This window comes from Camelina sativa, chromosome 13, assembly GCF_030686135.1.
Source record: "Camelina sativa cultivar CO46 ecotype springtype chromosome 13, ASM3068613v1".
Classification (NCBI taxonomy): Eukaryota; Viridiplantae; Streptophyta; class Magnoliopsida; order Brassicales; family Brassicaceae; genus Camelina; species Camelina sativa.
In genome coordinates this window covers 22,321,639-22,334,283 of record NC_141892.1, presented here as the reverse complement: position 1 = coordinate 22,334,283, position 12,645 = coordinate 22,321,639, and the positions used below count along the sequence as shown (strand labels likewise).

The 12,645-nt window shown below is 34.3% G+C and overlaps 3 protein-coding genes across 3 annotated transcripts; 1 reads left to right on the top strand and 2 right to left on the bottom strand.

Moving 5' to 3' along the window:
* Window positions 1-3,417: 3,417 nt before the first annotated feature.
* Window positions 3,418-4,321, top strand: LOC104737171 (putative thionin-2.4). The gene is made up of 3 exons (XM_010457283.3): window positions 3,418-3,746; window positions 3,823-3,900; window positions 3,994-4,321. Exons 1-3 carry the CDS (start codon window positions 3,518-3,520, stop codon window positions 4,089-4,091), a joined length of 405 nt encoding a protein of 134 aa, XP_010455585.1. The 5' UTR covers window positions 3,418-3,517; the 3' UTR covers window positions 4,092-4,321.
* Window positions 4,322-4,778: 457 nt separating this feature from the next.
* On the bottom strand, window positions 4,779-5,204 carry LOC147929850 (uncharacterized). Its single transcript, XM_087480752.1, has one exon. The coding sequence runs from the start codon at window positions 5,202-5,204 to the stop codon at window positions 4,779-4,781; it is 426 nt and encodes a 141-aa protein (XP_087336878.1).
* Window positions 5,205-10,729: 5,525 nt separating this feature from the next.
* Window positions 10,730-12,586, bottom strand: LOC104737170 (uncharacterized). Its single transcript, XM_019234597.2, has one exon. It carries the CDS (start codon window positions 12,438-12,440, stop codon window positions 10,758-10,760), a length of 1,683 nt encoding a protein of 560 aa, XP_019090142.2. The 5' UTR covers window positions 12,441-12,586; the 3' UTR covers window positions 10,730-10,757.
* Window positions 12,587-12,645: the final 59 nt, after the last annotated feature.

The following is a 12,645-nucleotide window of genomic DNA, read 5'->3' as shown; positions in this document are numbered from 1 at the left end:
TGGGAGGACCTACACCAAGTTTGCTTCTAAAAAAACAAAAGTGCCAAGTGGAAGAGACTTGGTGAATATATAGGCTATTTGTTGTTCTCCGGGAATGTGAGTAACCACCAAAGTCTTCAGGGCTATGCGTTCTCGGACGTAATGATAGTCCAAAGCTTTGGTGTTGTGCTCAGATACACATTCAAATTCTTAGAATCTGTTCCTGTGAGAGCCAAAGGGGGCTTAGCCTTGCAAACCTTATCCACCTTAGAATCCGCCCCTGTATCAACGACCTCCACCCCAAGATCTGTAGAAACATAACCAAGATCCAAAGCAGGACCATCCAAAGAGTCGTCCAAACCTCCATCATTCTTCTGATCTGAATCAAGTACCTCTGAACCTAAATCCCCAGTCCCAACCTGAACCATTAGTGGATCAGCAAATTTCTCAGAATCTCTCCCTGCCACAACTTGATCCTCTTGAGCCAATGTCGGGCCTGTCTCATTTACAACCTCCAAATCATCGCCAAGGTTCTCTTCTATTTATTCAGTCTGCATAGCATCCGAAACAGCTTACCTTGCACTTGTTAAACCATCATCCGAATTAGTTTAACCTGCATCTGTCAAACCCATGTCCGTACCTTGGACAAACACCTTTCTCTGATCAGAATTTGTGACCAAGAGTCCTAGAAAAGAGGCCTCTGAACCCTCTTTAAAGTTGGAATGCTTATAGTCAAAGCCTGCATTGCCCCTTGTTCATTAGGGACCCTAATTTATCCATGTTTCAGCTCTTCAACCGGTACTTCTCCTGAAGAAGAGGCAGCAGCAGCAGCAGCACGAGCCATGTGTCGATGGTCATTGAACTGCACATAATTAGTATACCGATGTGGCTTAGTAGATGGTTCACCAACCTCCCCATCAAACCGAATCTTAACCCATGAGTCATGCTTCCCTTTAAGTGACCGCTGACTTTCATTGATATGTGCCGCCCCTTTACCATCCTCTTCCTTTCCTTTTCCTTTGTGACAGCCCCTTTGTAGCTCTGCAGAAAACGAACCGTATCGTCCTCCATAGGAATGTGCAGACCAGAAATGATCCAAAAAGATACCCACAATGGACAATGATCCACACCATGATAAATTTGGATGTACATTTTTGAAAGTAACTTTTTGTGTAATATTTATATAATTAATTCCTTGCTATTTCTATAAATATCATAATTTGAAGTTATTATTTGTAATATAATCATACTTTAAATTAGTTTTTAAAAACATACTTTAAATAATTTTATTTTTAATATAATGATACTTTAAATTGTTATTTTTAAGAAAAGTAATTTCCTTTAAATTAGTATTTAAAAAATATACTTTAAATAATTTTTTAAAAATATTATCTATAATTTAAATATTCTAGATACTTTTAACTTGCTAAAAAAATTTCAATTCTTGCGATCATGTTATGGAACAAGTTAGAGTTTACATAAATATGATTATATATAATTCTTTACGGTTTGTTCTACTAAAATACATAAAATATTTTAGTATGATATCAATCAAGTTAACAAATTAAAGGGCGTTATGCCAATCCTAGCCGATACCAAACACAAAGAAAAATATAATTCATCAAACATTGTAAAATCTAAATATCAACCAAAACATTTTAAACAATTTTAAAAAATACAACATACATTTTTCTAAATATTATTAAAAACTTGTCTCCCAGTATACCATCAGTTAAAAATGTAGTTATTTTATATATTTAGATAAGAAAGCGAGTAATATGCATGCATGTTGAAAGTTTTGGTAATTTGATCGTTGAAATTAAATATATAATATATTAGGTCACTGGATTTAAAAGAAAACAACAAATCGACATAGGATAAATTCTGTAGTGTAAATGTGTAATCTAACTTAATAATTTTATTTTAACATTTTTTTTGTTCATTCAATAGTCTCATATCATATATCGAAAATGAAAGTGCAAGGATGAAAAAAAAAAAAAAAAAGTCAATTCGTTTCAATTCCACAATTTTCAAACCTTTAATTTGTAACTGTGAGGCCACTATATGCATATTGCGTTGCTTGTCTACTAGACTACTATACGTCTCTATCATTTATTTAGTCTACTTGCTTCGCTTATTTTCTGTCATGCCTCTCTTCTTTAGTAGCAAGCTAGACGACAGACATCGTACGTGCTCAACGCTTTTTTGTTTGTTTTGTGTTTCATTGTTTGGAACTTCTAATTTAATATATTGTATAAAAATAATGAATCGCTCATCATCACTTGGTAAAATTCAAAAACAAACAATTCCATTACAAAATACTTTATATTCTGTTTTCCTCGATGAAAAACAAAATAACTTGAACAATAAAAATTCAATCCACATAAAAAAAAGAAAAGAGATTCATTATTTCAGTTTTCAATAGTGTTCTACTGTATATTCAAATTGAAACTCAGAGCAGTAGAATTGGTTAAAATTAAATATGAAGTAACACAAAACACGTTTGTAACGAACTCCCAACTAAAAGAAAATACTTTAAAAAAATCATTGCAACTAAAAGAAAGAAGAAAAAAAAAATTACATTAGTCACCAAAACTCAAGACCACGTACGTTTTCCACTTCTAAACAAAAGACCTTACATGAAGAAACTTTTGGTCCCAACACAACCACAAGAGAGTTAGTGTAATGATTGACCAAATTAAATTATTGGATAATATGATAAGATCGTACAAAAATATATATAACCAGCAAAACTAATAATGAATATCCTACTATATTAATCCGAAAGTACAAACATGAAACTAACTTTAAAATGTGTAAAAAATTACATTCATTTGCTATTAGAAAATTTTAATTAATTAATTCATCTTCATTGAGTATTAATAAACAAAAAAGTTGTAAACAGATCAAATTAAATTAAATCTACAAAATTAAATAAAATCTACAAAAGAAAATAAAATATATTCGAATCTAAACTAAATTCGTACTTAAAAAAATTATTATTAAAAATTTAACAAATAAGATTTTAAAAATCTAATTTAATAAAATCTACAACTACAAATTTTAACAATATTTTTTACCAGAACGAATTAAATTTTTTATCAAAAATCTACCAAAACTTGACTGTATCTTAGATTTTAAAAATTAATAAATAACATAATAACAAAATAAATTATTACAATTTTTTATAAAAAAAAAAGTTCAGCCTGCGGATAACCGTAAGTTAGTACCTAGTTAAACTATTAATTAAGTAGCCTAATTCAAATATGAAACTTTTCTTTTCTGCTTTGCAAAACGAACAGGAAAAAAAAAGAAGAAAAAAAGAAGCTAAGGGAAGAATGTAGATTCTCGAAGGTGAAAGCCTGAAAGGTATTGAGTTAAGGGTGGTCCACCAGCATGTGTACATTGTCTATTGGTTGCAAATTCTCGACCAACTAGTATTTAAGTGACCCTTGTTTCATCACCATTTCATCAATACAAACTTACAACTACTTAACACAAACATTTTCTGATCAAACAACTAATCAAGTATCCGAAGATGGAAGGAAAAACTTTGGTTGTAAGTGTGCTTGTGTTGAGTCTGTTCATGGCACATATTCAAGTTGACGCAAAGAGCTGCTGTCCGTCCACCAGTGCTAGAAATATCTATAATGTTTGCCGCTTATCCGGAGGTCCTAGGCAAGTTTGTGCAAGTCTTAGTGGCTGCAAAATCGTTAGTGTGTCGACATGTCCTAACGGATATACTAATGACACTCTCGAAAACACAGGTAAATTGAATATTATTGTGCTTTATTACGTATTTTATTTCATTTTTTGTAATGTGTTTTGAATTTTTGTCTCAAGGTGATATTGTTGAAGAATACTGCAAAGTTGGATGTGTATCTTCTGTTTGCCGTGCGTTAACCACTCTCCAAAATTCCGGTAAAACAAATTCCCTGAACTCATTTTCATTTTTTTATCAGTTCTTAATAATTAACAAAAAAATAATATGTCAAATTTTGTTTCGACGACTAGATGCCAGTGAAATCGTAAATGGAGCTGTTGAAAAATGTGCCAATGCATGTTCTACAATCTGCACCAAAAGCTCCATAGATGCAGTTGAAACTGTCTAGACAAGTACTATATCCATGGAAATACCACGTACGGTGAAGGAGGTGGTCAACTGGTCATCATTTAAAGTGTTGGTTTTTATGTTTTCAATAAGTGTCGTGTATGTGAGAATAAAATGGTAGACTCTTACTCTTGTGTGTGATGTGCTTTTCTTGAAGGTTATCGATCTCTAGATTGTATAATGTGTTTGTATTCCCTAATTTTAAAATAATGGATAATGTGTTTATATCCATCTTCTGCTCTCAACCATTTCCATTAGATCTGTTTTTTTTTTTAATGGCCTTCTATAAGGATCTCATATTATGACAATAGATGCAATGATGCTACTTAATTAACAAATAACAACAATAAAGTTAAGGTTTTTTCACTATAGATGATATTGCGTAACCAACTATAGCCTTATTTCTACGTATCTAATATCCTGAATCTGACCTAAGAAATAAATCTAATCAAATCTAACCAATACTATTTTGATTTATTTCAAAACAGAAACAAATATAATTATGAATTCGATAGACGTACAATGAAAACTACTACAGTATGAGATTTGTTTGTCCCCATCAAAATAAAGCAAAAATAGTGAAACATAATTGACTCAAAATTTTTTTGGTAAAATGTTAAATTTTATACCATTCTTTTGATTTTTTATGTATAATGTTCCTTAAGACATCTTATTTGAAAAAGGGAAACTAAAAGGGAAAGAGAATACAGCCAAAGTAAAAAGCAAGAAGAGAAAGGGAGCTAGAAGAGGGAGCAGGGAGGGAAAGAACGCAATCAATAGCTGCTTGAATTTCTGAGAAAGGCGATGGGATAACAAATATCCTGGCATTGTGTTCCCGCCAAATATGATTAACAAACTGTTTGCTTGGTAATAGAACTTCTGCTTGGTTTGATGGATGAGCCCTGGCCTGCAAAATCCAAAAGGAGATGGAGAGTAGATCCAAAGGAGGAAAGGGCCAGATTCTGGCTGTGAATGCTTCCCCAACTGCAGAAAAGTAGGTACAGTTGAAGAGATGGGCATAAGTTTCAATGGCAACTGAACAGAGTACACACTCAGCAGGGACGGTCATACCCCAGCTTCTAAGTTTGTCCTTTGTAGGGAGTCGTCCAAGCATTGCAAGCCAAGTTATAAACGAGTACCAAGGTACCGCTTCCTTAAACCACCACTACAAGAAAACACGTCATTTGCGACTCCTATAATGGTCGCTAAGTAGTTGCAAATAAGAATTTTACGACTACTTAGCGACCATTATAGGCCGTCGTTAAAAAACTGTCGCAAAATAAAATAGCACCAAAGCGGAGTGAGAATGCAACTGCTCCCAAGTTGACTCAAATTCTCAGATATAATTGACTCGTATTCTCAAATATAATTTGTGTATTCCATGAACTCGATCGTTTATAATTAGTCTCATATTTGTAAACATGTTTCTTTAGATTTAGAAAGTAACCTTCTAATTTAATGTGTCGTTGAAAAATATTAGGTTCCACACAGCGTCCTTATTGAAGATAATCTCAAAACAAGAAGATTTGTGCTCTTAAGAGCTTATTAAGCTAGAGATATAAGATAGCTCATTAGGAGCTTTATTGTTCATAGAAACTAAAGGAGTGATTATCACCAAGAGTAAATGATTTAAATTTGCTATTTCGTAAGATTGAAGAGGAAAGTTGTTTTGAGACAACTCTCAAAGTTACATTTCTTAGAGTCATTAAACACACATATATATGGAACTTATCTCACTTAGAACCTTAATTATATGGGCTTTAAGACTAGTAATGGATCATACTATTGAGTTTTGTGGCTTGTTCTACTATTTATGTGTGAGTGAAGTCTTTACTTTTATCGACGTTGCAACGCCTTCGTTGCGTCTAATTAGCTAGGCCTCCTCCGCTCGGGCTATGGGGTGGGATCAGGAGGTGAAAGGGGTAGTTCATCCACTTTATGTAAATACAAAATGATGAATTTGCAACGCCTTCGTTGCATCTATTTAGCGACGTTTCTAGAAAGTCACAAATCACATTAGTCGGGATGATATTACGACAACTATTTATTTGTGACTAGCTAGTAACAACGATTCTTCAGTCATCGCAAAAACGTTGTCATAACTTAGTTGCAAGAATTTACTGACGAATTATGCCATCACTAAAATCATGTTTTCTTGTATGCTTATTGGAATATACTTTTTTATGAACCACTACTTCAAAATTGATTCTTTCATTTTCCAGTAGATGCCAACATTTTTTGAAACATTATGGGTGTGAATGATTGCAGCGGTCAAGGCGGACAAATCCATCGCAGTGATGCGGTCTAAAGATAATAGAAAGAAAACCGCTGCGGACCAACTGTGGACCATTTTTGTGTACAAATAGAGTGGGTCTGCAGCGGTCTGCTGACCGCTCTATTTTTGGAGCGGTCTAAACTGCTGACGGATTTGGCCGCCCCGACCGCAGTCACCATTCAGACCCTATATCAATCAAATGTCATCATAGATTTTGTGGTTTCTCTCATTTATAATAGAACTTGAGAACTGCCAGAGCATCGAGAAGCTGGCCAAAAAATATACACTCTCTTTGTTCCTTATTGATCCCACTTCTAGAAAAAAAAATAAAATACATGTTATTTATTTATTTATTTATTTGACAACTGTTATTTTAAAATTATCAATACACTTTTTAATAGTTATTGATGATGATTTGTAAATTTCAAAAAAAATAATTAAATATTATTGGTTTAGAGTTATAGAAATTTGAAAATTACAAAAAGCATGACATTATAATCAAGTTTTGATATGTTTTTTTATTATGTGTGAAAAATCTGAAAATAAGATCAATTAGAAAAGAGGGAGTTATATATATATATATATATAAGGAAACTGTCTCCAATTTATTTTGTAGTCTTTTATACCATAACCGAAATTTTTTTTAAAAAAGAAGAAGCATAAACTAATCGTCCACCGTTTATTTTAAAAGTCAAAACTGAAACAAAATACACCAAAATTTTGTTTATGATTTAATTTAATAAAAGAATCTGAACTGATAACAGCCAAAACAATATTGAAGTTCTGCATTAAAGTTAGTGGAACTATAACTTATCTCTTGCACTCTATAAGAAACGAGTTCTCCAATCTTTAGACCAATAAAAAAAAAACAATCTAAACAATAAAAATATGATCAAAGCAAAAGAATTTATGTTTGTGACAATTTTGATTGTAGCATGCGTGTGACAGTTTATAAGTAGCATTGAAGCGAAAAGACTTAAATATCCATGGCGAAGAGATTTAGGTAATGGATGTAATTCAAGATTTCCATCACCTGCATGTCGTTTGCGTATACCAGCGAATCCATATACTCGAGGATGTACAAAAGCCAATAGATGTCGTCGTGAGGCTTCAGTAATATCATCTTTGAAGAATTTTTGGGACAAGGTTTTGGACGATGTGGTGCGTATATATTAGAACTAATGAAAGGATGATTATTGTTAAGGAAAAAAAAAAGATGAATAAATTTCTTACGTGTTTCTATTTTATTTTGTTTACATTAAATCATTAATCTGGCTAACAATAATATATCACAAGATAAAAAACAGGTTTCAGTGAAAAAATAATAATTTACCATCCCTTGTTTTTAAATTCTGAATAAGTATTTTTTTTACCTGACCAAAATCAAATGTTACGTGAGAAAAGTTATTAGAAAACATTTTTGTTTTTTTTTTTAAATTTTATATGAATACTTTGTTAAGAAAAAAATCCACAAAGTTATTATGTATTTTATTTTCTCGCTAATAATAAGTTATCACAAGATAAACAATGCATGGTTTTAGAGGTAAAATATATATATGGTTTACAATCCCTTCTTTTAAAAAATTTAAATAAGTAATTTTTGTTAACCTGACGGTAACAGATCAGAAGTTATTGGAAAATAATATATTCTTTACTTTATTTGCTTTTAATTTGCATATTTTATATTTTTATTACTACTCTTCATAAATTTTTACAAGACCAAGAAACATTATAGTTCTCCCCCAATTAGTTTTTAGTTACATAGAAATAATTTTGTCTCACATAATCCCAACCGATATATATCATATATGACTTCATTGGCACCTATTAGGCTATTACACCAATAATTTTCTGACTATCGGCATCAACTACCGAGACATCACGAACATATGAATAAAAGCTTCGGATCATCGTACTCAACTTTTAGTCCATTCCCCACTGATGGACTACTCTTTTGTGTTTGTAATTGTGAATATTTTGCCATCCCAAAATACATTTTTGTGTAACTGCGTTGTTTACTTTTAACTCATTGTCTGCGTAACTGCGTTGTTCCTGCGGACCAAATTTCCGGCCAAAATCCTGTTTATGGATTAGTAGAAGACACGCTTAGAACTGGGGGATCAGGCTATGGCAAAGACATGCCTCCCAGTGAGTTATACAGCCAGTCTGCCATCTACATTAATGCAACTCATACTTTAAAGCCAAGTGATTTGGTAAAGCTTAGTTGTCTCCATTTTGTGCTGGAATCAAAGATGTTTTGAGTCATATTGCTATGCAATAAGATTGAGTGCCAGAATTCAATTCATTGATTCAAGGCTGATCCTTTTCCTGGTCCAGGTTTACAGCAGCACTTTGAGGCTCATTCGTTCCATGGTACCTTTTGATGATCCATCACTTCATGAGCTCAAGTTGACTTTGTATACATTTGGAATGCGCCAAGCCAACGCTTTTTTATTCGATTTTATTAACAAAATTTATTCGATCTTACTAACAATATTTATTTTTTACAAGGATACAATTTTGTCTTGGCCCTTACTCAACATATTCCTCCCAATATGATTGACCCCGACTAATATTCGAATACAAGCTTATCTCTTTTCTATCTAAACATGCACTCATGTAGATCTAAGAGATGAGAACAATTCTCTGCGCACTCAATCACTTCCCAGAACTGGGAACACACCTTCTAAGCCTTATTTTTGTGGTTTCAAAATATTCTAAAGTGATCAAATTAGCTCATAGTCTACTGCTAAAATATTTATACACGACTTGAGAAACCATAGAACACGAATTTCCAAGTATCAACAGATTAGGAAACTGCTTTCTCCTCAAGCTTATCATTTTCCTAATTTGTTGTAGAAAAAATTTCTTGAATCTGTACAACTAGCTACGACTTTGCCTTTTTGCTTCCTCACTAAGTTGGCAACTTCTTAACTCGTCATTCATCCATTCAAGTTCTGTCACGTTAGCTCACGTATCCCATGTAAGCAACCCGAGCATCTGATGTGATCTGATGCAGCTTCCTGATCCACACAACACACATTTCTGTTAAAGTATGATTCAACCTTGAGACTTTTAACTCAGCTTGGAGAAGTCAAGTCTTAAGAAGAAGAAACAAAAGCAAGGACTATTAAGTATAGCAAACACACTAACGGGAACAGAGGGTTTGAAGTTCCTCTAAGATTCAAAGCTCACGTGGGTGCACGTGACAAGAAGCTAAGACGGTGCGTTTCGTACTTGGGATAAATAAGAGGTTCAGAATCGAATCTTCTAGAAGGGGTGTGTGTGTGAGATGCAAAGTTACGAGTTGTCTTCTTCGTGTGATCGTAATCTGTAACTGATTCTAGTTCTCAATTCTGGGTTTCTTGGTGAGAGTTAGAGTGAGAGTTAGAGAGAGATTAGAGAGAGTGATTCTTCTTGTTCTTAGCTTCTTCTTCGTCTTCTTAGAGAGAGAGAGAGTTGGTGAGAGGGTTCTCCATTGAAGAGCACTATTGTAATCGATACATTGAATAGTGGATTCGGCTTGTGAGGAGCAATACCTCACCGATACGTACCTCAACGTTGCGATTTGCAACAGAGGGAACTCGTAAATCTCTGTGTTCTTAAGTTCTGTTTTACTTATCTTGCAACAATCGAAGAGAGCAAATTGGTGTGAAATCGAGTTCGGTTTATAACAATTTCCTATATAGCCCGCTGTTCCTCCACAACCCGTTGTTTTAGAATCGTCCACGTGTTCTGCTGCTTCGACTAATTGCATAACTTTTCAAGCCTTTTCAAGCGTGGTCTTAAAAATAAAGCCTTGACATGCATATATCACTTTCTCTTATGATTTTTAAGACCACGCTTTCTCTTATGCTTCTTATGATCAACAACTAGTAGTAAGTGATATATGTTTCGTTTTTGTTTGGCAGCTGAACAAATCAGAGGTTCAAGAAAATGGATGGATTCAACTGTATTTGGAACTTGCAGTTACCACATCTTTCAGGAACCATGTCTCACATGGTATGACCAGTTTGAAGATTCTTGAAGTGGCTATGGAGATTACACGAAACCTGGAGCCCTTTAATATGGGACTTGGACGCCTATGATGCAATTTTCTACATTAGGTACAAGGACTTTCGCAAGGCTCGGGTTGGTGTGGATGTCAATCGCGTTGCTATAGTCAGAAGAATAGTTGATGTGCACACGGACGTCTTCAAAATAGTTGATGTGCACACGGAAGCTGGCTCGTCGTCTGCACAAAACGAGATCCATGAATACATTAACCTTAATCTACCAAGTTATTGGGTGCGTTTGTACTGTTTAGTGAATTGTTTTTTTAAGTGTTTAGTTCCTCTCTGTCTATGCTACGTGAGAATAGCAAATATCAAAAAGTCATAAATCTCTTCAAAATCATTTTTTGGCTTCAGAGATCAAATTACAGATTGAAGTAGATGGATCAATCCCTGAACCAATCATCTTCTCAACCAAATACTCAGCTTCTTTCGATTTTCTTTCTTTACAAAGAACCTCAATTAGATATCTATAGCTAGCAACATTCGGAGCCAACTCTTTCTCTTCCATCTCCTTGAACAACCTCAATGCTCTATAAGAACTACCTTCCTTGCAATACCCAAGAATCATTGTATTGTATATCACTTCATTCAGTTCTAACTTCTTCTCAACCATCGACTTAAAAAGCCTCGATGCTTCATTCATTTGACCTTTAATGCAAAACCCATGAATCAATACGCTATAGGTATGAACATCCGGAACTAATCCTAGTTCCTCCATTGATGATCGAAGCTGAATAGCTTTCTCCATGTTGTCTGAACGAGCAAATGTGTCGATAAGAATTGTATATGTTACTTTCGACGGCTTAATCCCTCTTTCTTCCATCTCCTTAACAATCTTAGCTGCTCCTGAAGTATCTCCTTTCTTACAGAACCCGGAAACTAGAATGTTATACGTGACCAGAGACAGAGACAAACCCCTTGACTTCAAATCTCTGCATAAACTCAACGCCTTCCCCAATTTCCCCACACCACAAAACCCATCAATCAAAGTGTTATAAGTAATCAGATTCGGGTTGATTCCATCACTCTTCATTTGATCCATAACCTTATCTGCCTCACTAGCCTTCATCTCTCTACACAACCCACCAATCAAAGTATTATAAGTAACAATGTTACACGAAACCCCTCTCTCACGAATTTCGTCGAACACTTTAAACGCATCTTTCGTTCTTCCGTCTTTACAAAGCTGATTCATCACACAGTTATAAGTATAAAGATTAGGTAAAACTCCATCTCCCTGCATCTTCTCATACATCTCAAACCCTTGTTTCTTAACCCCGTTTTTGAATAACCCATGAATCAAAACCGTGTAAGTACGCTCATTAGGCACTAATCCAAGTTCCCCCATTTCAAAAAACAAATCTTTCGCCTTGTCAATCTCACCTTTCTTGCAACACCCATCAATCAAAGTAGTGTAGATAACAACGTTTGGAGAAAACCCAAACTCTCTCAATTCAACCAAAAGATCAAAACTTTTCTCAATCTCACCAGCTTCACAACAACCTTTGATCACAATCCCAAAACTATACACATCCAAATCAACTTTGCTTTTGCTCTCGTTGAAGAAACACCACCATTGATTAAAAGAAGAAGACGACCCAACAACAAAAGTTAAGAGATTGTTGAAGCAATTCGATCTAGGAACAAAACCCTTATCGACCATCTCGTTGAAGTAAGAGATCGATGAATCTAGCGATTGAGATTGAACATATGTGTTGATGATTACTTCGTAGAGCCGAAACTTGGTTTTAGACGTTTCTGATTCATTCAAATAGTGTAACAGAGAGGACGAAGTGAAGAACTGGGAGTGGATTTTTCCGGAGATGACTTGAAGAAGAAGTGATTGAGCGTGTGAGAATAAGTTCCCAGAGAGAAGGAGGCGAACAAGGATTGAGATTGATTCGTGAGTGTGTTGAAATCCATGAAAACTCGGAGAGTTTAACAGAGAGTAAGATCTTAATGGAGGAACCTTGATTAGGTTCGCTAATAGAATGAGACTTTTCTGAGCTTTCTCCGCCATAGTTGATACTGCGTTTGAGATACAATTATAGATATCAAAACTGACCCGAACCAAAATCGAACCGGAAAATTTAAATTATCCGACATTAAACCATCAATAACCAAAACATCAAACCCGAGTGAACCGGTTTGAGTGAACCGAAACATCTCCCAATTTTTTTTTCTCACGTTATCGTTTCATCTCTCTTATTACCTTTCTGGAAAAA

Bases quoted from the DNA above. Each gene is read 5' to 3' on its own strand.
- LOC147929850 (XM_087480752.1), bottom strand. From the start codon at position 5,204: ATGCTTGGACGACTCCCTACAAAGGACAAACTTAGAAGCTGGGGTATG.
- LOC104737170 (XM_019234597.2), bottom strand. From the start codon at position 12,440: ATGGCGGAGAAAGCTCAGAAAAGTCTCATTCTATTAGCGAACCTAATC.
- LOC104737171 (XM_010457283.3), top strand. From the start codon at position 3,518: ATGGAAGGAAAAACTTTGGTTGTAAGTGTGCTTGTGTTGAGTCTGTTC. The intron at 3,747-3,822 runs GTAAATTGAATA...TTTTGTCTCAAG, and splicing joins TGACACTCTCGAAAACACAG to GTGATATTGTTGAAGAATAC. The intron at 3,901-3,993 runs GTAAAACAAATT...TTCGACGACTAG, and splicing joins AACCACTCTCCAAAATTCCG to ATGCCAGTGAAATCGTAAAT.